The following is a 26341-nucleotide window of genomic DNA, read 5'->3' as shown; positions in this document are numbered from 1 at the left end:
GAGAGGGAGAGGGAGAGGGAGAGGGAGAGGGAGAGAGGGAGAGAGACCAAGGCGGCATCTGCGTTGATAGCTTTATTGGAACATGGAAACACAGAATGGACTTGAAGTTCCACCTCAGCTGGTGCTCCCCCAGGCTTCATGCACCCCATTTGTGCTGCCCGGAAAGGCTCCAGAAAGTTCATGTGTGCAGGAATCTTCTGATGTGGTGGGTTGTCCATGGGCACTGTGGTCTTGAGCCCTAACGCTGTCCCTCTGATCACGCAGGTCCATTTGCACCAGAGGTCTTGTGGCTCCAGTTAGTTGGCTGTGACTCACCCACCTGCCATAGACTTCCAAGAAGATGTCTTAGTGGGTCTCTTGGGATTTCAGAGGGAATTTGATAAAGAGACTCAGTCGTCATCTCTGGGAGTCATCAGGCCAAATTACTCCTTGAAGTTTATTGGCAGGCTAGCCCTTAAAATATTGCTGTGGACCATTCTTTGCCCATTTCTCTGACAACTTTAACTAAGCTTCTACTATGTGAGAATACTCTTCCAGAGACCCAACGGGCAAAGGTCAACAGAAGGAGCTCATGCATAGAGGAGGAAGATGGTGTCCCAAAACCACAGCTGACTATCATATTATAAGATATAATATAGAGCCAATTGCTTCTACAGAAAGTCCCATGGTGTGTGGCAAGGGCCTGGTATAGCAAGGGTCAGAAAAGACAAGGAGGAAATCCTCAAGGAAATGGTATTTTCAATGAGATCTCATGGTGTCAAGTTGTCCAGAAGAGAAAGGAACATTTGAGGTCATGGAAATAGCACTCCAAGTGCCCTGTTTGCTAGAAATAGTAGATCTAAATAAAACAATAAGACAAATAGGGGTGGAATTAAGAGAAGGTAGGGGATGGTGAAACTGGAAGCTGGAAAGGTCTGGCTGGCGGGCTGTTCTAAAGAAGGTTCTATCCTGGATGTGACACAGTAGGCTATGAATTTTCACAGCCCACTGAGGCTGTTGTGTGGAGAGCTGATGCGGGAAGAGGGTGGGTGAGTGTAGGAAAGAGATCTAAGCAGCTTTTCCAGTTGTCCCGATGGAGGCGACAGCAGCAGGGTCACGTGAGACAGGGAAGATGAAGATTACCAGTTGGATGGCGGATATGTGTTGGAGCTAAGATTCTAGAGTGTCCGCCATGAGAAGAAGCAAGGTAGAAGGAGGGGCTGAGGCTGACCAAGGGTTTTGAAGCCCAGGATGTATCCTTTGCTTGAGAAGAGGGGCTTAGGAAAAGCAGGCGAGGGAGAGGCTGGAGCGTGTAGTTGTGGACTTGTTAACAGTAAGGTACCTTTGAAGTATGCAGAGAGGTGACCTGGGGCCTGGCTGCTTTGCCTACAATTGTGAATCAGCAAATAATTTCCTTATGTTGGGTGACTAAGGTCATGGATACAGATGAGGTCCCAAAGGGAGAGCCAAGGTGAGATGTCACATCACCGAACTCCAGGGGACGGTCACATCTAATGGTTGTATGGAGGACAGCAAGTCACAAAGAGGGCTGGAAAGTCACATAAAAGGTGGACATGGTGGGGGTGGGGGTTGAGGCAGCAGGAGAGGGTCTTGGAAACCCAAGGGAACATGGGTGTCAAGGAGGAGTTGAGGTCATGGAAGGGCAACAGCAATGAGGAGCCCTCGGGGAGAGAAGCCCACAGAAAACCTCTTCTCTCTGGGGCTCTCATCAACTCCACCTCCTCAAATCTCTTAGTCATTCTCTAACTACAGAAAGGGAGTTTACCCATTTACACAGAGGAATACAGAGCTGCCCAGAGGGGTCAGGGATTTGTTCTGGTCATGTAACCAGATGAGGGTGGCACTAGGTCAAACTACACATTTGTACTCTCTGCATCTTCCCAGCTTCTACCTGTGCTTGCCTGGGACTCAGTAGACACACTTTGCCCCACAAGCCCACTGTACACTACTTCTTGTTGATAACGAGCACCATCAATGGCTGTAGCTCATCATGGAGGGCTTCCTGAAGGGCTAAGACTTGCTAGAGGAGGGTTAGCTAAGTTAAGGAACTGTCTTGGCTTCTCTTCTGAGTATCAGTGTAGTTTAGAAGACATGGACATAAGCCTGGATTTTTATTCATCTATCCATCCATCCACCCATCATCCATCCACCCATCATCCACCCATCATCCATCCATCATCCATCCATTATCCATCCATCATCCATCCATCCATCCATCCATCCATCCATCCATCCATCCATCCATCCATCCATCTACTCATCCATCCATCCATCTGTCCATCCATCTACCCATCTTCCCACACATCCATTCACCCACCAAGTACTTTCTGAGTACCTCAATCCCAGACACATTTTCTGACTGAGTGGCCTGAGGTACATTCCACACTATCCTGACTCTCAGTTTCCATCTCTGTAAAGTCTGGATAGTGATGCTTACACTAAGCATATGTATATAAACTATGAGAGCCTGTGTAGGCAAAGTATCTGGGACTTAGTTAGGTGTTCGTGGAGGGCAATTTTACTCCTCTTCCTTCTCTTCCATCCCCTTCTCTTCTTTTCTGCTCATATTGAGACCCCGCAGGGAAGCAAGGCCAGTGCTTTACAGTAGCATCCTTTGCCCTGCTCGGCAGATGTGCATGTTTTCTACAGAAGCACGTCCATGCACACCTGTGTATACATCTCTGTCCTGCTCTCTCTGCTCATGACTCCTAGGGCCAGCACCAACGTGAGCTTTGAATCCAAGGAATTCAGCCTAAATAAGCCTAAGTACCTGTTTGGAATCTGCTCCCAGGAAAGATGTTTTGTGTGTTCTGTGAGCCTCCAGGCTCAGGCTGAAGTTTGTCCTCAGTGGTTTGCTGGGGCTTGGTCTACAGGGGCTCCGGAAAGGAGATCCAAGTGATAAGGCCAGCATCTTGGCATCCCTGGCAGGAGCTAGACAGCCTTATAGGACAACAGCCCCATTCCTTCCTGCGATGGTGTCCTTCCTGTCTCTTCAGACAGTGGCTCCCCCAGTTGTTCCTTTGAGGGTCCTTCTGGGTGTTGCTGGAGGAAACGAAGCCTCCACAGGCTCTTGCAGCAGCTTAGGAGGTTATTGGAGCATATGGTGCAAGACAGTGCTGTTTTCCTGCAGAGACACAAGCACAAGTCAGAGCTGGGGTACTGTCATGGCTAATATCGCTTGCCAGCTTGACATACACAGAAAGAGGGACCCTCAGTTGAGAAATTGCCTCCATCAGATTGGTCTATCTGTGGGGATTTTTCTTGATTGCTAACTGATGTAAGAGGATACAGTCCACTGTGGGTGGTACCATCCCTAGGCAGGAGAGTATGGGCTTTGTAAGGAGGTTAGCTGAGCAAGACATAGTGAGCAAGCCAGTAAGCAGCCTCCCTGTTGGTTTCTACTTCAAGCTCCTGCCTTGAGTTCCTGCCTTGTCTTTCTGCCATGATGGACTATAACCTGTAAGTTAAAATAAACCTTCTTCTTCCCAAGTAGCTTTTGGTTATAGAGGGTTTGTTGTTTGTTTGTTTCACAGTAACAGAAAGCAGGCTAGAACAGATGATCACCGAGACAAGCCCATGGGATGAACCTTTCTGCTGTGCATCCTCTAAACCTGGACTAAGCCTGTGGGATTCTCCTCCCTGTCTAGAGCAGGGAAGTTTTATGGGCAGAGCAGTGAAGGCCATCACCCTATAAGGAGAAGAAATCAGGGGCCACGCCTTCAAATCCCAGCTCTGTTCCTATATGCTGTGTTTACATGATCCTTCCTCTGAATCTCATATGGAGCTACACATAATGACATATTCTCCAACTCCGGTAAGAACCCGGGTTATAAAACACACCTTAGTGAACACCTCATACGGGAGGGGGCCCAGGTAATGTGTGTCCTATCTGTGTCACTTTTCAATGTTCACAGTGCTGGAGATGGAACCCAGAGCCATCTCACATGTCTTGCATGAGCTGGGGAGCTTGGCCAGTGGGACAAATCAAGCTCTCTGCTCTTCCTTCCATATAGGGAGAGGGATGGAGACGGGATGGAGACAGTACCTCCCTCGCACACTTCTGCTCGTCACACGGTGGCTATGGCTGTGGGTGTCTGGCTTTGCAAGGCTCCATGGACAAAGACTCTGCCGATTCCCAGCCTCCTTCTGTGCATGGCACACCCTGGCTGAGTCACTGCCGGGAACTCCCAGGTGGCCCCTGGCCTTCTCTCCTAACACTCTGTACCTTCATCTGGACGGCAAGGTCAGGCCTGCGGCATTTCAGAGGTTTCCACTCCCACACGAGCAGCAATGTACATATTTGGCCAAGCTAGCAGGGAGGTGTCTGCCCTTGGACGAACATTCTGGTAGCTCTGAGAAAGTACTTCTTGCAGAAATGACTACCCAGGAGCCACTTGAAGCTGAAGCTTTTGCCCTCTAAGGAGCCTACCTAGTAATTCATCATGACATATTCACAGTAAAATGTCAGCACATAGAACCAACAAAAAGACACAAAGAAACAACTCGCGTAATCTAATCTCCCTACTCCAGCAAATCCTCTTGGTTCACAATTCAGCTATTGGATGTTTTTGAATGAAATACACTAGCCACCCAAACAGATCCTACTTTAATACATAGACATGATTTAAAGAATATGTAAGTAAAGAAGTCGAACTTCACTAGCACCCGATTCACCTCAGCAAATGTTTTGCCTTCATTTATTTTATGTAGATGGTATCATATTTTATGATTTTTTTCCCCCTCCGAGGCTGACTTTTTGTTCATACCTTATTGCCCTGAGATAGGTCTCTCACTGAACTTGAAGTACAACCCTTTGGGTTGGCTGGCAGCTCTGGAGATGCACTTGTCTCCACCCCTCAGTGCTGGGGTTAGAAGCACATTCGACCACACCTGGCTTTTTAATCCCCTGGGTTCCGGGGATTCAGACTCAGTTCCTCATGCTTGTGTCTTGAGTGTTTTTACCCACCATGCCAGCAACTCAGCTCCCATTTGCCTTCATTTTAATAGCCGTGTTTTATTTATTTTCCCTTCTGGGATTGTTTATGATAAGCCTTTTACATCCCAAAGTCATCAAAGTGTTCTATTTTTTTTTTCTTCTACAAGTTTAAATGTTGCGATTGGCTTTTGTGTGTCACGTGGTGTACTGGCTGGCTTTGTGTGTCAACTTGATAGAAGCTGAAGTTATCTCAGAGAAAGGAGCCTCCCTTGAGGAAAGGCCTCCATGAGTTCCAGCGGTAAGGCATTTTCTCAATTAGTGATCAGGGCTGGGAGGGCCAATTGTAGGTGGGGCCACCCCTAGGCTGGTAGTCCTGGGTTCTATAAGAAAGCAGGGTGAGCAAGCCAGGGGAAGCAAGCCAGTAAGTAAGATCCCTCCATGGCCTCTGCATCAGCTCCTGCCTCCAGGTTCCTGCCCTGTGTGAGTTCCAGTCCTGACTTCNTTTGGTGATGAACAGCAGTGTGGAAGTGTAAGCTGAATAAACCCTTTCCTCCCCAACTTGCTTCTTGGTCATGGTGTTTTGTTAGAAATACAAACCCTGACTAAGACACATGACATCCAATACTTTCCCCCTCTTTTTCTTCCTGACCCCTCCCATTCCCATTTTTAACATGCAAATGGTTTTCCTACCTGTGTGTGGTGCTGACTGAACATCTCCACCTGATCATTGTTTTCCTTTGGGTGGACATGGAGTTGATTCCAATGGTATTTTTATTCTTAATTACACCAAAATCTACAAAAAACGTCCTGCATTCTTTATGTGATGGACCTCTCAGTTTTTCCAGAATTTTCCGCAGAAATTTCTGCTGTTGGGTTTGCTACTCTTCTTTTGACCACGCCTTTGTCTTTGGTTCACTAATGTCTGCTCTGTGGTGACATTTTCTTTACTGTGTATGGGTGCACTGTGCTCATCTTTTTTAACTTTCTAAGTTGAGCTTTTAGTACTTAAATTTCAAACCCATTGTTTATGTTCTAAGTTCAAATACCTGCATTTCCCTTGGTGGATGCCTTGAGGAACAGTATGTTTCGAGGTCTTGTTTCCACTGTCCTGCACTCAACTCTATTTCCTAACAGCTTAAAGACTGTTTTTTTCTTCATCCCACCAACTAAGGAACGCGTTTGCAAGTTAGCATAGGCTTCTTTTGCTATTTAACGTTGTCTTCCTTAGAGGACTGCTCTATGAACAGAGTTCTAGGAGACACTCAACTCTTTTTCTTTGGTTTGTTCTTTTGAGACAGGATCTTGCTATGTAGCCCTGGCTGGCCTTGAACTCACAGAGATCCACCTGCCTCTGCCTCTTGGAGTAAGTATATGCCACTATACCTAGCTCTAGACAGCTCTTTTGTGTTCCCAATGTGTTCTGCCTTTGCCGGGAGGAAGCATTACACTTTCAGTTGTGTAAATCGGAATACAATAAAGAATTGTATTCTTATACTGATAGTCATATGCCTGGTTTTTAAATACTGATAATATATGATACATTTTATATTATAATGAGTTGTAAGTTTTTCCTTGTGTTTCTGTTAACTTTACATGTTTTTCAAGCTAGGGTCATTTGGCACATATGAATTAAAATGATCTTTCTGATTAGCTCTCATCAAAATACATTGGCCATATTTATCCTTAACAATACCTTCCACTCAATGTTTATTTTGTGTGATATTAATAGAGCTAGCTAGATTTCTTTTTGTTAGTATTAGTGTGTGGTATCTAATATATATATATATATATATATATATATATATATATTCTTCCTTATACTGTCGATATTTTTGTTTCATATATGTTAAATCTGTTTATTATAAAATATTTATTTAAAATAATCAAGTCTGACAACCCCTCCTTTCTTCTTTAAAAATTTTACTTACTCTTAAAACCTTACTTACTGTTATTACTATTATTAATATTAATATCAATATTATTATTACTATTATTGTTATAATTGCCTGTTTGGTGTGTAGGGTATGCAAATGCTGTAGCTTGCTTGTCATGGTCAGGTTTGACCAGCCAGTTCTCTCCCACCACCTCTGCATGGCATCTGTGCAGCAAGCTCAGTTGAGCCATGTCCCAGACACTGTTGAGACAGTGCCTCACCCTGTATTCCAGGCAGACTTTGAATCAATGCTCTAATATCTCAAGTCCCCAGTGCTGGGACTGAAGGTGTAGTCTGCCAAGCCCAGTTCTTCATATCCTTTTAATTTGGTCATTTTATTCCACTGGCCAATGGGATTACTGATATAGTTTCACTTTTTCCTTTCATCTTGATTTCTATTTCACCATTAACATACCCTGTCTAAATGTCCCCATTTTTCTTGCTGTCTTCCAAACTGCACCTTTCTTCACTCCCTTACCACAGCATCATATGGATTTGTGTTTGAAGTGGCCTAGGCCATCCCGATAGGAGTCCCACAGTGTGCAGACTCCAGCCTAGGTGTGTAGAGACGCTAGAAGGCTTTCTAGTCATCTCTGCCTCTCATAGCCCCATAGCCCATTTCTGCCTTGAGCCCCAACACTTGCTGCAAAGACTGTTAACTGGGTTCCAAGAGAGAGCAGGGCCACCTTTTCATTGTCCTCTCCTGGGAACACTTTGTCCCCACTCTGGCCCATGGGGAAGAGGGGAAGCCAACCTCCCCCAGACCCTGACTGTGTTCTTCATTGGGCTCACGACAATTAGTTTCAAGATAGGAAAACCAAGACCAAATTCTATCAATGAATTTTTTACAAAAATTTTTGATGGTTTTATTTTTCCTTTGTCACTAATTTTTCTTTCTCTTCTCTTCTCTTCTCTTCTCTTCTCTTCTCTTCTCTTCTCTTCTCTTCTCTTCTCTTCTCTCTTCTCTTCTTTCCCTTCCTTCCTTCCTTTCTTTCTTTTCTTTTCTTTTTTCTTTTTTCTTTTTATATGTTGGGGGGATAGCTAGTAAATGAAACTTAATCTCGAAACATTTACTGGTGCAGTACTGGGGAGAGCACCTTTCTATTGGGTCTGAAAGGACCATAAGGCAGGAGCTTGGGCCAGCTGCAGGTCACATGGGGTGAAGGAAACCTGTTGACAGTGAGAAGCTGAGCTGAGAGCTGACCGAGACCAGTCCCTGGTGACCTCAGCACTGATTCAAGTCACACTCAAGGTACCCTTGACCTCACAGCTCTGAGTCAGTGGCCACCTCCACCGTCCTTCTTTACCGAATTTCTGTTACTGGTGCTTACCAGTGGCCTGACTAAGACTATTCCTAAATAAGGATTTGAATGAACTGAAGGTGTTAGAATCCATTCAGCCACCAGGGGTCAGAACCCAACATCGATGCTCCCTCATGGGATGCCTCCCTCAGCTTCTCTCCAGACTCTGGGCTCTCCACTGTGATATTAGTAACAGCAGCACCCCGGGACATGAGCTCCAGGGCCTTCTTCCATTGACCTCTACTGCCTGCAGGACAGATGGCCAGACAGAACCACCGACTGCTCTGCTTGTGTCTGCAAGTCTGCATATGTTGTTCCTAGCACCTGACATACCCTTCATTTCTTCTCCACCTTCAGGGTGTCGGGGCTGGAACCCAGGGCCCCACACCTGCTATCTCTACCACAGAGCTATGTCCCCAGCCCTTTATTTCTCCTTTGACTTCCATTTCAAGGCTGTTCAGGTGTCACCTCCTTGGGCAGCTGTCTCTGAGGTCTCCCAGAATTATTGCCTCCTCTCATGTTTCTGCACTTATTTCCCCGAGTTGGCCACTGGATTGCTCCTCTGTCTCGTAGACTAAGCCTAGGGTGTCATAACGGCAGGTGGCAATTTTTTCTTTCTTTTTGCATTTGACAAACCACATATGGTTATTTGTGTATGTCACATATGCCATTCTGCCCATGTGGAAAGTCAAGAGACATAACAGTTGCTACTTCCACCATGTGGGACCCAGGGATCGAACTCAGCTCCTCAGGCTTGGCAGCAAACACCTTCACCCTCTGAGCCATCTCCCTGTCTTGGATATTTCACCTTCTATCCATTGTCTACCTCAGAATGGATGTTCGTCTGTGTGAATCGATAAATGAATGCTGTCAATCACAAGAGACAGTGACCTACCTGTCTTCTGACTCAGCCAGTTTAGACAGGCAGGTGTGGGAGCACCTATTCTGGTTGACCACGGCAGTCCTCACCTGCTTGCTGGCTTCCCTGCCTCTCACAACTAACCTGCCAGAGCCTTGAAAGCAGGAGCCCTGGCAGACCGTGGTGGGTGTGCATGTGATTGCATGCATTCATGTGAGTGTGTGCGTGTGTGTGCATGTGAGTGTGTGTATGCATGCATGCTGGTGGTAGCGCCGTTTCAGCAGATATCTGAACAATAACTAAATAACGATGTCCTTGGGTGTGTTTGAACAGTGTCTGGGTTTGATCCCTGGGACCCACATGACGGAAGGTGAGAGCCAACTCTCAGAGGTTGTCCTCTGATTTCCTGTGTATACCATGGTGCACAGTGAGCCTTGAGCACATGCACACACACACACACACACACACACACACACACACACACACACACACACACACACACACACACACACACACACACAGAGAGAGAGAGAGAGAGAGAGAGAGAGAGAGATTTTTAAAACCCACAGAAAATGACTGACAAGAAGCAGCCCCATCTGAGTCTTTAGCTGGTTGCCACACCTTTTTCTCTTCTGCTGTCACAGTGATGCTACAAGGCAACTGTCTTTACCACAAAACCTCCAGGGAGGTGGAGATACCCCAAGGACTCTCATCAGAGGGCAGTTTGAGCTGGAGCCATCCGACTCCGAAGCACACTACCTGCTTCCTGCGGTGAGCTGTTGCTCTTTGGGAGGTAGACTACATGCATGTGATAGAATGATGCCAGAAGACGGCCTCAGAGATAACAAGATGGGTGACCAACCTCCAGTGACTTATGGTGACGATGTGTGCAGATCAACAGTTGAGGTATAGACAGAGAACAATGTGTGGACCTTTGAGTGAGCAGAAAGCAAGAGCTCATGAGATTAAGAGTGTGCACTTGTGTGTGGCTGGGTGTGCATTCACACATGTGCATGTCCAGGGTCTGAGCATGTGTGTCTACCCTGCCTGTGAGTGAGAACCAGCACTGTCATGAGCGCTGTGTGGAACAGAAGCCGTTTCTTGTTCTGATGCGTGAGGAAGGAGAACATTCGTGTTTTACCTGGGACAATGGATGAGAATTCAACAGCACCTCCAAATGTTTGGGGGTGTGGGGCAGGGGAGGAGAAGATGCAGAGGAGACAGAAATGCATCCTTTCTGTGGTAGGAGGATGGTTCTGACTGAGGTATGGTCTCCAGGAACTGGGGAGCTGCTGAAGGCTCTGGAGTGGAGGGGTTTCAGGAACTGTCTAATGCTCCTGGCAAGCTCCTTGGGGGCTTCCTCAGGATTCTGTGTGGAGGCTGTGAGTGTCTCAGAAGATAGGGGAAAGGAGCTTGCCCTTCCATTGTTGCCTCTCCCACAAAGGTGCACATGCTAAAGGCTTGGTGGTCAGTCAGGTGTACTAGTGGGACACATGTGTCAGGGTGGTGTGGAGTGTGCACCTCTAAGAGGAGGGGCTTAGTGGAGAGAAGTTGGGCCATTAACAGCAAAGCTTGCTCTGGAGGGGGATTTCACCCAGCTGCATCCTCCCTCTCTGCCTCCCAGCCACTAAGAGGAGGCAGCTCGCCAGCATTCTCTGATGTACCTGCCACTTCAGCCCTGAAGCAAAGCAGACAACAGCCACACACTGAGACTTCTCTTCTGTTTTGAATCTGTTACCTCAGCTATTTCACCTCACTGACAGAATGCTGACCAATAAGTGCCCTGTCAGGAAATAGTTCCCAGAACTGGGAAGGTGCAGGGAAGGGGGCCTAGGCGGCTCTCTCTGATGTCTTTTCTCAAGGCAAAGTGTGTGATCCCACATTCAGCTTGAGCTACTGCTGGGTGTGTGGCCTGCGACTCTCTCAGCAGCCAGTTGGCTGGGCACCAGGTTGGGTATCCAGAGATTCAGGTCTAGCCATGTATATGTTGTTGGTAAGTACGGGGATGTAGGCTACACACACCTGCTAGATCTAAACTCTGGGCACTGAGTGATAGGGACCACGGAAAAGCCGTCATCTGTGAGCGATTGCACACACCAGGCCTGGCCCTAGGCATCTTGTGTGCTCAGTCGCTTGTCACGCTAATGCTGGAGATGGATGACTGTATTGTGGAAGGGTTGCAAAGGTCAGACAAGTTGGGCAACTTGCCTGAGGAAACACAGCCAACAGGTTGGTTCTGAGTATGTATAATGGCTATTCCTGGTTGTCAACTTGACCATATCTGGAATGGACTGCAATCTAGAATTGGAGGGCTTAGGGCTCACCTGTGATCCAGATCTTGAGGCTGGAAGACACAAGTTTCTGACCTGGATCTTGGCATGGAGATCTTGAGGCACAGTGGCCATGAAAAGGTTAGGCCCAGGCAAGGTAGTACATGCCTTTAGTCCCAGGAGACTAAGGCAAGGAGGTCTCTGAGTTCAAGGTCAGCCTGGGACAAAACATGTCCCAGATCCAGGGGTGGTGGTACACACTTTTAATCTGGGCCACACCTTCTGCTGGAGACCTACATAAGGACACTGGAAGAAGGAAGATTTGCTCTTCTTTGCCTGCTTGCGTTTACTTGCCAGCATATCTGTTGGAACCTACTTCTGCAGAAGGCCAGATGAAACAACTAGCCTCGTGGGACTGAGCAATTTGTAGAGTCTTGGACTTCCCATTCACAGTTAACTGTTGTTGGGTTCATTGGACGACAGGCTGTAAGCCATCCCAGCAAACTCCCTTACTATATAGAGACATTCCGTAAGTTCTGTGACTCTGGAGACCCCTGACTAAGACAGTGTTCTAGCTCATGAGCTTGTTGCTTAAAGGTGTAGGGAGCCCTTCTTCCTGTTTAGCCCCTCCCCGTCTCTCTGTCACCCAGTGGCGTTGGACCGCTGAGCAAAAACCTGTGAGAATCTCCAAGACTCACTTCACATTACAATTGCCATGTGAAGAAGAGTGTCTGTGGATCACCTCTAGAGGTGGACCTGGAACCCAGGAACTTCGGTCACTTTTCCATGGACTCAAAGCAAATAAAGATGGAGGCTTCCGGGGAGACCAGCTGCACCAGACACCCTGCCATGATCTCCTCAGGATGCATGAAGCAGAGCTGGGGGCCAGGAGGTACATGGTTCCATCTCTCTGGAATGTCTCCCTCGTCCCAGCTTTTGTTTACCCTGTCTCCTTGTGAATCATCTCTTGACACTGGATTTTAAAAAATTAGTGTGTGTGTATGTGTGTGTGTGTGTGTGTGTGTGTGTGTGTGTGAGAGAGAGAGAGAGAGAGAGAGAGAGAGAGAGAGAGAGAGAGAGAGAGAGAGAGAGAGAGAGAGAGAGAGAGCGCGAGCACGTGTGTGTATATGCCATGGTGCATATGTGAAGATCAGAGGACGGCTTGCGACAGTCAGCTCTCTGTACCATGTGGGTCCTGAGGATTAAACTTGGGTCATCAGCCTCAGTGGAGCATGCCTTTATTCACAGAGATGTCCCACCAGCCTCAGGGTTGTTTATCTAAGGTAAAGGAAATCCTAAACTCCATCCAAACTCATGCTAGTGGCTGCTTACGAAAAAGACCCCTGGGCATCTGATGCATTCCGGGGAGTTCACTTCCCTCGCTCTTGGTGCCTCACCATTGAGGCAGGCAGGGCCGCATGCCCATTGCATCAATAGTGAACCTGAAGCTTGGTGGAAGCTTCCAGTAGACCCTGTTCTGCGGCTCTGTAGCCTGTGCCTGTCCCCTGTGCATCCATGCTAGTCTCAGAGACCCTAGTTGCTCTCTAGCATCTCACGGGCTTCATCCTTGAAGTTAGGATGGGCATTTTCCTTCACAAGGCTCCTCCTCAGCCCTCTCAGAAACTCTTCCTCCTTCTAGGTTCCTACCACAATCTTTCTAGGCCAGTGCTCTTTCTTCCTGTTTGGCCTTTATCCTCTGCTCTGGTCAGCTGGCCACTCGACACTTACAGGATCACACTGCTTTGAGGAAGTGATACCTTCAGATGTGGCTAGCAGCAGGAAGGCCCATGTAGCCTGTCCCAAAGACAAGCAAAGTGGAACAGATGGCCTAAAATAATATCCCTTCCCTCTGGCCCGGAACCCTGTTGCTAGAAACTCAGTCCCTAGGAAAGATCTGAAAGAAACATGGGCATCCTCTGTTCAAGGATGTTCATCTTGGAGTCGCTTACGGCAGCAAACAGACAAAAGGCAACACGAGCCGGGGTCTGTGCATCTGACTGATTCCTGAGGGTGCCTAGAGAACCTTAGCGGCTGCCAGCCATAACCCAGGTCATACATTGCAATTGTGCTGTCACAGAAATGCCACAGGACAGGTCTAGAGGGGCACAGACAGCCTGGGGAACTTACCCCAGAGGCTGGAGGTGGGGCGAGTCCTGCAGTGACTACCTTCAGCATCCAGAGTCACTGGGGTCACAGATGGAAGTGACAGAGTTGTCTGACACTGGAAACTTAAGGTTTTCCTTCAGCTGTGAAATCGTGGTCTGTCTGCTCCCTGTGCAGAAAGAAAGGAAGACTCTTACCCCTGGGGACCCCAGGCACTTGCTGACAGTCCTAGCCCTGCACCCAGAGAGAGGTGCTGACACGGTTGGCCCACTTATCAGACAGAGGCAGTTTTAGAGAAAGGAAGCAAGGCCTAGGTTAGTTGGCTGCCTCTGGGAGACAGCTTCCAGGAGATGCTCCAATGGCCAGCTTCACAAGGATAAGGAGTGAGCTGGCAAAACAAAGATCGAAAACTTGATGAATCCACATCAAAGACTTGATGAGTCAGAGCATTAGAGTGAGCATCAGCTGCCACCAGGAAGGAGGAGGGGAGAGGAGGGAGGGAGGGAGATAGGGAGGAGGGGGAGGAGGGAGGGAGATAGGGAGGAGGGGAAGGGAGATAGGGAGGAGGGGGAGGAGGGAGAGGGAGATAGGGAGGAGGGGGAGGAGGGAGGGAGGGAGGGAGATAGGGAGGAAGGGGGGCTTCTTAGAGGCCAGTCCCACAGGGAGAGATGGGGAGAGCAGAGCACAGAATGGTCACCACCTGTCACCTGGATGTGGACAGTAAGAATAAGGATCCTCTGTGACTTTCCATTGTAGATTGTATTTGAACAAAAATGAACATTCCCTCCAAGAGGGGGAAGGGAGGCTCAGAAGGTCACAGAACTTACAAGAAACTTCTCTCACCCCTGAGCTTAGGCAGAAGTAAGGCATCACTCTGGAGTAGGGGACCCTTGGGTGGTGCAGCCACTTGGGGACCTGCAGTGTTCCAGTGTCCCTCAAGCTTTTCAGGAATGCAGCTGTTGGAATCGCACATGCTCCTGTGACCCCAGGAAACCCATCAGCATGCCTGGCTGGCCCTGGGTGGATGTACTTGTCTCCCGGGACTCTTTCTGCCCTTTGTGTCTGGGATGAATTGAAATCAGTAATGTTAGGCACATTCCTCTTGAATGGCAGTCGGTGGGTGATGGTGGTATGTGGGCAGTTAGTTCTCCAACACTGTACTGAGTCTTATGTGGGTTGTGAGGTAGTGTGCCCTGTGGCTTTATCATAGGGCACACACAGGACAAGAAGACTGACTGATGGTTGCGTGGCAATCCCTGCCACCCTTCAGCCCTTGATACAGCCCCCCCACTTCACTTCTTATCTGGGCAGGGAGGATATGACAGCCAGGGGTGTCTGATATGTAGACACTCTGCGATGCTATCCTGGCTCCTAACCCTCTGCTGTAAACAGCTTCAGTGTTACATAAATACCAGTGTCACCCCAAAGCAAAGACCCCTGGGGCTCACTGCTATTTCTGCAGGAGCAGGACCAGCTCTTTTACACATAAGAAAATTGTGTCTCTGAGAAAGATGTGATCTTCTCAGAGTCGCCAGCAGCAGATACCTTTACAGAACAGGCAAAGGCTGGGGAATCTTGCTGCAAAGTCACCTTGTGCGTAGGCAATGTCCTGACCTGCCCCTGTTCTGGCCCTTGTAGCTAATCATGACAAGAACAAATTCATTGTATCTGCCTCTACACACTAAGCAACTCATTACTATGAAAACCACGTTCCCCATTGTCACTGCCAGAGATTCTTGACACGACACAGTTGGGGTTGTGCGCATAATTTCCCTCCCTTGTTAAGCATTGATATGTAGTGATGGTAGGAAGGGTCTCCAAGTTCCCAGCTTCCAGATGAAGGACAGGAGGCTCAGGCTCAGGAGACAACTTGAGTGACTCAGTCGTGTCCCGAGAAAGCCACAAAAGCCGCAAACTTTTCAGCTTCTCCTATGCAAAAAGGCCACCGGGGAATAAAACCCACTGCTTTCCAGGTGTAGACACAGGCACTGTGTGTGAACTGGTGCTAAATCTCATCCTGCCCCTTTTAGGGAGTTGGTTTTACTACCCGTTATTTATTTATTTATTTTTTTCTGATGGCAAAGCTGGGGCTCAGAGAGGGCAAACATATGCCTAAAGTCTTTAGTGTACAGCCGGGAGTTGGTATTCATGTCTTACCCTACACCAGCATTGGTAAATTATAGTCCATGGGTCCAATCCTACCTACTGTCTGTTTAAATAAAAAAAGGCTATAAAAATGTAAAGTAGCACTTCATGACCCATGAAAATGTTATGCAACTGACATTTTGGTGTCGGTAAACAATACTTTAGTGGGACACAGCCACCTTCCTGCATTTATTTGTTGATCATGGCTACCTTTGAGCTACTGGCAGACTGAGCAACAGTCATGTGTTATTTAGCAATTTGACATTATCTGAGAAATGCACCGTTAGGAGATAGGCCACTGTGCAGATGTCACAGTGTGTACTTACACACTCTGAGTTGTCGGGCCTTGTGTATACCTCAGCTATGTAGCACAGGCAGCCATTTCTAGGTTAAGAACCTGTTCAGGGAGACACAGTGCTGAACTGTGCAGGCAATCCCAGTATAGTGCTATTTGTGCATCTTAACATAGACATCGTACTGCAAAGGCATAGACAATAAGATCTTTGGCTTCTCTCTTCCATATTTAGATATGGAGCCTATCTGACACTTCGAAGGAAAAAAAAGTCCCATCTGTCTCCTGCTGGAACATCTTCTGTGGGTCCTGGAAGGCGTGCAACCCTTCCAGGTATGTCCCCAATAGGACATACTGGCCACTCTCTGCCCAGAGCATCAAGTGTAGGGTGGAGGGCTCTCTCTGGGCTACCAAGCTACATATTGTTCTGGAGGCTCTGTCTTACAGGGATGGACTTTTGGGCTTTTCCCTTGTCTGCTCAGCCAGGTGAAGTCTTTTTTTTCCTTAAGGTAAAAGTTAACAAGTCGGTGTAGCCCTTCCCTCTCCTCCCAGGTCTTGGGAAGGCAGTGCCCGCTGCCTGCCTTAGAAAGAGGCCAGGGGAGGGGCACAGTCTGGGGAAGAAGGTGAAATAGGGGTTCACCTGCCATCTGCCTCCATCCCCAGATGTACTGTTTCCAGGGAGCAACCACAACAGGGTCGTCACTGCTCTTTCGAGTCTCCTTCCTCTGAGAATAAAAGGAGCTCTCATAGCCCACATTCTCTGCAGAGAAAGAAGCAGCAGCCATGGCGCTCTGTGGCTGAGACTGTCTGCTCCCTGAGCAGCTTTGCAGTAGCTGGACATTTGGAACTTACCTGGGAGGAAGAAAGAAGAGTGTCGGATCTGGGTCAGCTAGGTGGTCCCAGACACCTCCTTACCCTAGATCTCTTCAGCTAAGCCTGTAGGTGACTATCTGTGTCCAGAGCCCACAGTGTACCTCCCTGTGTCCATTATACCCTCACCTGTCCCCAGGGAAGGAGGAACGGGTCTTTTTTTTTTTTTTTTTTTTTTTTTTTTGGTTTTTTGAGACAAAGTTTCTCTGTGTAGCCCTGGCTGTCCTGGAACTCACTTTGTAGACCAGGCTGGCCTCGAACTCAGAAATCCACCTGCCTCTGCCTCCCAGGTGCTGGGATTAAAGGCATGCGCCACCACCACCCGGCTAGGAACGGGTCTTAGAAGGAAGGAATGATAGCAAAGCAAAGACAAAGAAAATGGATAACCAGATTCGATAAACATGGATTTTTGTTTTTTGTTTGTTTAAGCATCATGTTAGGTGACTGGAGGGACAATAACTCCACAGAGACAGGGGACTTCCCTTGCGTTAGAGGCTGAAGGAATGAGTGGTGAGAACTGGGAGGTGACAACAAAGGGAACTGGGGGCTCTCTTGGTGGAATATAAGTTCCCCTGAATTAACTACGACAATAGCCACATACTTCTGTGAAGGTTCTAGAAACGACTGGCATGTGCCCTTTGAATGGGTGAACAGAGAGTACCTCAACTAACTGGGAAGAAGCGAGAAGGAAAGAAGATGAAATACAGATGGGAAGAGGGAGAGATGCATGACAAAGAAACACATTTGTCCATGCATCTGCCACACACTAGGGGTGGTAAGGACCTGTGCCTTCACTCTCAGAAGCAGTCAGAGTGGTTGCCTCAGACGGACAAGTGTCACCGGTCAGTAAGTAGAGGTACCATGACTCATACCGGGTCCATTCTACCTCAAGGCAGATAACATCAGGATAGAAAGGGAGATCTGTGCCAAACAAGACAGCCATCAGGACTCCGGAGGCGGTGGGCGGGAGGGCAGCTGCTGTCATTTACTGTTAGGGAGGGAGCTGTTAAATGCTGAAACTAATGTGCTAAAAATGTAGGCCATGTCAGAGAGTCATATGATGGAAATAAACACATCTAAGCTCTTGAACCAGCCAACACTTTTAGGCCCATGAAGAAAACCTCCCTTCTTAATAACAGCTCCTCTAGGGAAGCGTGTCTGTTAGACACAAAGCTCTGGCGTGTCGATGGATACTGGGGCCTCATCTCCAGAGAGTGAACTTGAAACAGTAAACAGGGCACCGTCCTCCTCCCCCTTCCCCACACCCCTCCCTCTCACCTCCCATCCCCTGCATCGTGAGCTCATGCTGTTGGGAAGGGCCTATGTATGACTGTCCTACCTAGAGACACTTTTTATGTCGTTATCGTGTGTCTTAGCTCTTCCAGGCCCATCTGTGACAGCTGGTAGGGGTGGGCGGGTTGGGGGTAAGACCTCCCACTAGAGGCTCTGTGACTCAGAGATGGCCCTGGATGCTTCTGTGAGATCTGCCCCTGGCACCAGGTCTTGGAGGAGGGTCCCCTGTGAGTCAATGTATAAGAAAAGGGAACAAGCTCTCTCTGAGCTTTTGTAGGCTCCCCAACTTCCCTTTTTGAGGTTTGGTTTCCTAATGTTTAACAGTGGGTGACTCTGACCACTTCTTAGGGTTCTCAGAGACGTAGGACAAGGAATTCATTCATTTATCAGCCTGCCAATCACAGTGCTGGCTCTCAGGAACCCAGCAGAGATTGACGTGGGCAGGATCTGACCTCTGGGGGATTACGATGTAGTGGGACAAACATAACCCAAATTGAAGGTGGGATAGCATGTGGTAGCCTAGGGGGTGCACAAGGGGAAATCAGTACAATTGCAGGCTCCTGGTATTCAGAGCCTGTGGCTGGGTAGACTTTGACCTTTATTCCAAAAGTAACAGAAGGGTTGAACCACAATTGAGTCTCTTTTTGAAAGAGCCTGGGTGACTTTAGAGGGAAGGAAGGCAGACTCAGGCTAGAGGCCACTCTGGCTCCTTGGCAAGAGGAGGGCTGGAAGGTGAAGATGGAGGTACACAAATGGGACTCCAGCCCTCGAGGCACCTTGGTCTTTGCCAAGCCAGGGGCAGAAACAAAGGGGCTCTGCAGGAATGAGGAAGTTCCCACTCAGAGGTACCAATAGGCTAGGTGCCCAAGTATCTTATCTCTGCAGAGATTACTGGAGCAAGTGAGTATAGGAATAAGATCCCAAGGGCCCAGCCTTTCGGCTTGCTCTGCACTACAGATGGATCAAAGCCTCCCAGTGCCTCTGCTTCCCCTTCTGGTATCTACAGGGCTGAGTCTGAGGTGTCTGCCAAAAACAGAGCCGAGTTCAAATCTAGGTGTTTGGTGGACAGAGGCCAGGCTTGGAAGACAGACAGGTGTGGATTGGAATCTTAGTTCTGTCATATCTGGAAAGGTGGTGGCCCAACACCAATTGGTTTGTCTCTGGGCAGCTGCTGGTTCAGGGCTATGTGCTCAGAGCACTGGCATCTAACAAGGGTTTGGTAAACACTTGGTAAAAAGCTCACATCTAGTGATGGAATCAGGGGGTGGGATGGGTGAGGTGTCCCCCACAATGGGGCTGAGGAGGGGCAGACAGAGCCTCAAGATAGAAAGATACTGCGAGTTAGTTTGGCTAACCTCTCCAGAGGACTCTACACTGTCTGGCTGTGCCCTGCCCCTCTCCACTCAGGGGAGTCTGGGTCGGTTGCCTTCAAGATTCTTGGAAGGGTTAAAGACTTTGGGTGAGCTCTGCTCTTGCCCTCAGACAGAGCAGAGAGGACATGCTGTCAGTCAGCAGGGAAGCTGGGCACCGACCTTACTGAGGGATGCGAAAGCTCACACTGCCCAGAAAGCTCAGAGAGAAAACCTGGCTGTTCTTAGTCTCCTGTAATTCTAAAGAAGTATGTGCGCTTTCTGATCCCTCTTCTCTACTGAGCCTACCTGCTCACTGTTCCCAGAGGCTGGAGACAGACCACAGTTGAGCTCTCCGGGGTCCGAGCTCTGGGTCTACTCTGCAGCAAGCACCACCTCTTGGCTGACCACGGCTTTCCCCAGCCTGTACCAGGGGCGACCCTGAGGACTAGAAGAAAATGTGGACATTCAGACTCACCAGGTGCCAGCGCCCAGAGGCTACTTAGTAATGGAGCCTCTAGGAATGTCCTACCGTGCAGTACTTGGGAAAATTTACTGGACTATTTGGGTCTAGGTTGCCTGTCTGTGAAGTGGAGGTTAGGAGTTAGAGAGCTGCTCTTGCAGAAAACCTAGTTCGATTCCCAGCATCTGTGTCAGGTTCTCACACCTATTACTTTAGTTCCAGGGAATCTGATGTCCTCTTTTGGCCTCGGCAGATAACAAATGGATGGCGGATAACAAATGGAAGGAGCCAGGTGGAACTTACTCATCTCTGCCAAGTGTGTGAATAGGCCGCTAAGAAGCTTGAAGAGATGGTTGATACAAACTAACACACAGGACTAACCAAACAGGGCTTTTTTCTTCTTCTCCTGTCTGGTCTACAACCCTTGTGTCTTTATTCTTCCTCCACAGTGAACTCAATCAGCTTTGTGAAAGAAGTGGAATGATATGACTGAGGGGACTATTTTATCCATCAGGCTGGGACAAGGAAGTCTCCAAGTGTGGGGACACCCTGTGCTGGTTTGGAGAATGGACTTGATAGTGAGGAATGGGGATGGGGGTGGGGGAAGGTCCAGAGGCCAGAATGATACAATTTGTGACACTGTAGTAAGAGTTCAGGAACAATAAGGTTTTCTCCAGAGGGAGGGAGGAGAGGAGCAGGTGTGCAGTCTATGGGAGGACCTGCCTACAGTATGGGAGGACCTGCCTACAGGAGGGCCTGGTACTGGCAGTTCTACCCCCAGCTGTCCCTCAGAACTCAGATCCTACCATCAGGGCTTGCAAATGAATAGGTAATGAAAGGAATGGCTGGGTGGGCGCTACTGACCAGCACTGTAGGGGGCTAAGGCATGGTCTATGGGAAGAGGAAGAAAAGCCACCTTCATTGAGCAGCTCCTCTGTTAGGCACTTTCCAAGACCCTCTTCATGACTCAAGCAGGAGCCGGCTCTGCACATATCAAGCTTCCTCAGTGCCTCCCAAGACAGTGCCTTGGGTTCCTGCAACACCCTGCAGTGACTTTGTCCCCCAGTGAGTTTCTTGAAATCTCATCTTGATTCTGTTTCTCTTCGTAGCCTGGACACTGCCCACGCAGCCACTCTTACTGCACTCTTCTTACCCAGTGTTCCTCAGGTTTTGTTTGTTTGTTTGTTTTGTTGTTGTTGTTAAGTAGCCTACAAGATTTTGCTTTTCTCTCTCCCCAACCCATGAATCAATGCAACTCCCTTCTTAAATATCTACAGGCTCACTTCACTGGCTCACGTCAAAGTCACGAAAGCCTTCTCGCCACAACCCAATGCTAACCATGTCCTCCTTTCTGAAGCCCAGCTATATGAAGCCCACTTGTTCCTAGACCTTGTGTCTGTCCTTCCCCAAACTCTACACAGGAGGCCCACATTTGCAGTTCTACTGAGGCCACACCTTCCAACCTCTGCCATTCTCATTCCCTACCGACTGGAACACTCCCCAAGGAAGATGTGATTTGCATATGACTTTTGCACGCTCCTCTCGAAGGTATCACTGATCACTCACAACTCCTGAGTGGCAGAGTTGGGCCTTCCACTTAGGCTGCCTGATGGGAAGGCAGTTACATCAGAAAGAAGGGCCTCTGAGTAACACTCTAGGTCCCAGCTCTGTGGCTCTTGGTAAGATCTCTGATACCTTTAACGTGGCCTTTTAAAAAGGAAGGTAAACATTCTACCTAAGAGGATATGAGATGATTTCTGTAAAATGCTCATGGACCTGTCTCAGCATCATCTACACAGAGGGTGTGGTGTCTCCCAGCACTTCCAACCCACACCATTTACCTGACTGGGCTTCCCTGGGTGTGTGTGAGTTCTGTCCCACTCCACACCTGAAGCTTCAGGGGCTCCTCCTGCCATCTACCTTCTCGGCTTTGGCTCCTGGACAGCAGAGAGTTGTTCAACCTCAGGGAAGTTTTGTGAGAGTTGTGGCTTGCAAGCTTGCAGTGGAAGAGCTGTTGGTAGGCTGTGCGGAAGTCTCTGTTGAGGGTGGCGTACAGGATGGGGTTCAGGGCTGAATTGGCATAGCCCAACCACAGGACGATACCCTCGACCACCTCATTCACGGCGTCATCCCCTCTCAGCCCACGGTAAACGAAGGCAGTGAAGTAAGGAAACCAGCAGACGATGAACGCTCCCATGACGGCCGCCAGCGTCACGGTGGCTTTGTGCTCTCTGATGGTGGCTGCCTTCCAGGAGCTGATGTGGTTGATCCTTTTGGCCTGCTCCCTGGCAATCTTAAAGATTCTGTAGTAGGTGACACACATGATGAGAAGAGGCAGGTAGAAGGTGACCAGCCCATCCACTAGTCCATATACCTCGTTGACCTGCACTTTGCACTTGAAGGTGTCATTGCCCCCTCTGGTCCCATTTCTGCTGTTCCATCCTAGGTGAATAGAGAGGAAGGATAGGGTGATGGAAATGACCCAAATAAAGACCAAAGAGATGGCAACGCGAACAGGGGTGACCAACACGGGGTACCGCAGTGGCACCGTGACGGCGCAGTAGCGGTCCAAGCTGATCATGAAGAGGTTGAGGATGGAAGCTGTGCAGAGCATCACATCCAGGCTGGTGTAGATGTTGCAGAAGACCTGGCCAAAGCTCCACTTGAAGGACAGCTGGTAAATGGCAGAGAAGGGCATCACCAGGAGGCCAAGAAGCAGGTCAGTGGCTGCCAGGGACACGATGAAGCAATTGGTCAGACTGCGGAGCCGACGATTCAAGCTGACAGCCAGGCAGACGACCACATTGCCGGCAACGGTGATGAAGATGAGGGTAGTGAGGACCACACTGATGGTGACTTTCAATGCAATAGAGTCCAAGCAGCAGGAATGAACCGTGCCATTGGGCTCCATTCTGGGGCCCCGTGGCTTCTACACTCACCTCTTGGCCTTGGTGACTTCTCTTCTAGCCCTAACCACTGGGATCCCAACCGAGCCAAAGTTTGGGAGGGTGTAGTAACTGACCCAATGCTGTTCTAGCAATAGATCAAGCTGTTCCTTGTGAAGTGCAGGACATAGGTAAGAATGAAGTAAGACAGGGCCTTAAAAGCTCACACCCCAGTCCTCAGCAGGTCTTCCAAGCCAGACTTCTCCCAGGTCTGTAGTATGTATCTACCTTCTAGGTTCCTCATGGAGACTGAGGCACTGCTGGATGTATCTCGAGGTGGCTTAGGTTTTATATACAAGAGATCACACACATAGGCTGTCGTGTCCTTCTCCATGGCTGGTGCCTGTTTCCATCGATGGCTTAAGGTACAACACTACTGGCTACCCTCTCTGGGGGTCATAGGAGCTGAAAATGTAAAGATCGAGTGTTTAAAACTTCAGAATTAGACCAACAACACGACTGTTCCAAGATAAGTCTTTCTAGACATCCATCACCTGATGAGAGGTCAGGAGGCAATGGGGGACTCTTTTAGGTATCCTTCCTCAAGAAAGACCAAGATGATCAGGGCACATGTTGGACGGTGAAAGGTACCAGCGTGTAAGTCTACAATACTGTGAGGAAAAAAAGTGGGGGGCCAGGTCTAGGAGAAGCCTGCTTTCCTTTGTTGCTGGTGGCTGCCCGACCCCACTGGTAGACATTTATCCTCAGTTGATTAAATGATGCATTGAATGAGTGGGTAAATAAATGCACTCAATTTACTCTTAGTGTATGAAACACTCTAAACCGGGGACTGACAACCATTTCAGAGAAAGAACCAGGCAGCCTGTATTCTCTCCTTTTCAGCCTACAGGGTGTCTGCTGAACTGACAACTCTGCCACTATTCCTAAAAGCAGCCACTTAGAACCATGTGCCAAAGAATGCATGGATCTAGCTTCATGGTAGATGTGGAACTGCAAATTTTATATTGGCTTTTCTCGGCTACAAAATCATCCTGATTTCCCCCAGGCCCCAACAATCTCAAAGCATCCTTATCTCCCGTACAAAAGCAGGCCCAGGGCTAGTCTTGGTTTTAATTTTGTCACCTGCTGTCTCCATAATCTGTCAGCTCCATCCTTGCTCAGGGTTCAACGCCCACGTCTAAGCGTTATTGGTTTGTATTTAGCAGTGTGAACATTACCACTTTCAAATCAGCTGGTACACAGCTCACTCAGTTCTAATGGCTGTACAGCAGCCCATCATGTGGCTGGAAGTGGTTCCTCTACCATTGTATCACCTTCTCAGGCATTTCAGTGATTTTCCTTCCCTCCCTCTCTCCTTCTCTCCTTCCCTCCCTCCAATTCCCTTCCTTTCCTCCCCCTTTCTCTCTCTTCTTCCCTCCTGTACATACAACCCCTGTCACCAGATCACCTCCACAAGTCCCCTCCAGTGGGGACAGCCTATGTTTCCAGTGGATGAGAAACAAGGTCATTCTGTGTTTCATAGCTAGCCCCTTTTACACAAGTCCCCCCTGGTTTTTCTGAGAGCTGCAGGCAGGCTCTCCTGAGGACCGAGACTGTGGAAATCTAAATGACAGCTGAACCCTCTCAGAAGTGAGCGGATCTCCGCGGGACATAAATTCTGCCTCTTAGAGCTTTGGCCTGGAGTTGCTCTGCGATCTGAATACAGATGCAGCCTCTGATTACAATGCCTGTGCTGGAGCAGGGACCAGGGTTCCCCAGCACCCTCTGCTGCTCCGGCTGCCTCAGCCTCTTAGCCCTGTGAGCTGAGCCTCTGGGTATTATTTCTGGAGGAGTTTTTCATTACAGGGAGAGCCCGAACAGCACAGGTCTTACCACCACACTTAATTAACTTTGGAGGGGGAGCAATAAGGGCAGACATTTTTGAGACTCCGTATTTCTGATAATAATTTCCTCTGCATTTCCTTGACAGTTGGCTGTAGGCATTTTAGCATCAGGCTGGTATTCAAGTTAATGTCTGGGAGAGTCTTCACATCAGAGTGAAACAGCTCTCAATATGATTGGAAATCCCCTCCCTCCCTCCCTCCCTCCCTCCGTCCTTCCCTCCCTCCGACCCTCCCTCCCTCCTGTTTTCTTCTACAATCGTTTTTCTGGACGTGCTGCAGAGCTGTGTGTGCCAGGGATTCACAGGTGACTGTTATGATTTGTGAGTCTTCCAGGATCCATTTCTCAGTCTTTCTGTTGAGCATGAAGCTTCCAGAGTTCCTCCCATAAGCATTCTGAAGGCAGGGGGCATTTGTGTCGTGCTAATTCCATCCCACCCCATGGTCTGTGAGTCGAATGCTCACACTAAGGGACCATACCATCTACACATCGCTCTATAACCCCCTTTTCTGAATTTCTCTTACATGTATAATGGACGTCTCTTTAAAGGACTTAAGATTTAACCAATTATTTTTTCCTGTTACCAAGCCTGAGGGATATAACCATAGATGCATGGACAATAATAATATCTTTATCGACAGGCTTGGATATGGCAAAAAAAAAAAAATGGAGACAACACAAGTTTCCACCATAAAGAGGGTGATAGATAGATCAGCAAACTACAGCGAATCTATACTGGGTAATAGGCCCGACCTGGGTGATGTTGCGTACAGCAGGAAAATATCATGAGATCCTAAGAACAGCCCTAGGGATGAAATTGCCTCCGCTTCACTTCTAGCAGTGGTGTGGACAAAGACCCAAGTGATTGGTGCCACTCTTCTGATACCTGGCAGAACCCAAACTCAGACTCGGTCCTACAGTTGGAGACGTGGCCTCCAGAGGCCCATATGTCAAAGGTCTGGCCACCAGTCTGAGGTTTCACGAGAGGTGGTGGAAGTTTTAGTAAATAGGGCCTCTGGAGAGGAAATGAGGCCATTAGGATTAGCCGATTGAAGGAGGTTCTGGGGCTCTGATCCCCTCAGGTCTCTGCTTTTGCTTCCTGGCTGCCATGAGGGGAACAGACCTCTCTGCCACACACTTCTGCCATGACACGTTATGCCACCGTAAGCCCAAAGCCACAGGGCCAAGAGACCATAGACTGGCACCTCTGGAGCTGCGAGCCCAAGTAATCCTTCTTTCCCTGTTTACCGTGGGCCTTTTGCTGCTGTGTGGAAAGCTGACTAGTATACACAGTTCAAGTTCTGGTGGCTTGTCCTTAATGCTCATTCTTTGATTAGACTTCAGTTTTTCTAATCAATTGGAACTCATCATTCATCATCTGTCATCTACCCATCCACCTGTCCGTCCATTCACCCACCCATCCATCCATCCACTCATCAACTCACCCACCAACCCACCCATCCATCTATTCATCCACCCACCCCACCCATCCATCCATCCACCATCCACCCATCCATCCATCCCACCAACCCATTCATCCACTCATCCCACCAACCTACCCATCTATCCATCCATCATCCATCATCATTCACCCACACCTTTATCCACCTACCCACCCACCCATCCATCCTTTTCCATTGCCCATATAAAGGGAAAAGTGTGTACAGTGTGGAGTGTGTGCATGTGTGTGTTCTTGTGTGGTTTCCCCACCTTAATGCTCATCTTGGAGCTCTGGCCCTG

General features: G+C 48.6%; 1 protein-coding gene across 3 annotated transcripts in view; it reads right to left on the bottom strand.

The window, feature by feature from the left end:
* Positions 1 to 2265: 2265 nt before the first annotated feature.
* Hrh2 (histamine receptor H2) overlaps positions 2266 to 26341 on the bottom strand; it is a 42127-nt gene continuing 18051 nt past the window's right edge. The window contains exons 2-4 of one of the 3 annotated variants that reach the window (XR_003845383.1): positions 21656 to 23164; positions 13427 to 13571; positions 3043 to 3124 (exon numbers count right to left, since the gene is read on the bottom strand). Coding sequence is in view for 2 of the 3 variants with exons in the window: in XM_021215983.2 (XP_021071642.2) it covers positions 2932 to 3124; positions 21656 to 22725 (1263 nt within the window). In the remaining variant the exon portion in view is untranslated. Of the gene's footprint in view, positions 3125 to 13426; positions 13572 to 19646; positions 19800 to 21655; positions 23165 to 26341 lie in introns of those variants that run through there. The other 2 variants (XM_021215983.2, XM_029547549.1) reach the window with 2 other exon arrangements.

This window comes from Mus pahari, chromosome 16 (assembly GCF_900095145.1).
Source record: "Mus pahari chromosome 16, PAHARI_EIJ_v1.1, whole genome shotgun sequence".
NCBI classification, from domain to species: domain Eukaryota; kingdom Metazoa; phylum Chordata; class Mammalia; order Rodentia; family Muridae; genus Mus; species Mus pahari.
This window is presented reverse-complemented; position numbering and strand designations above follow the sequence as displayed.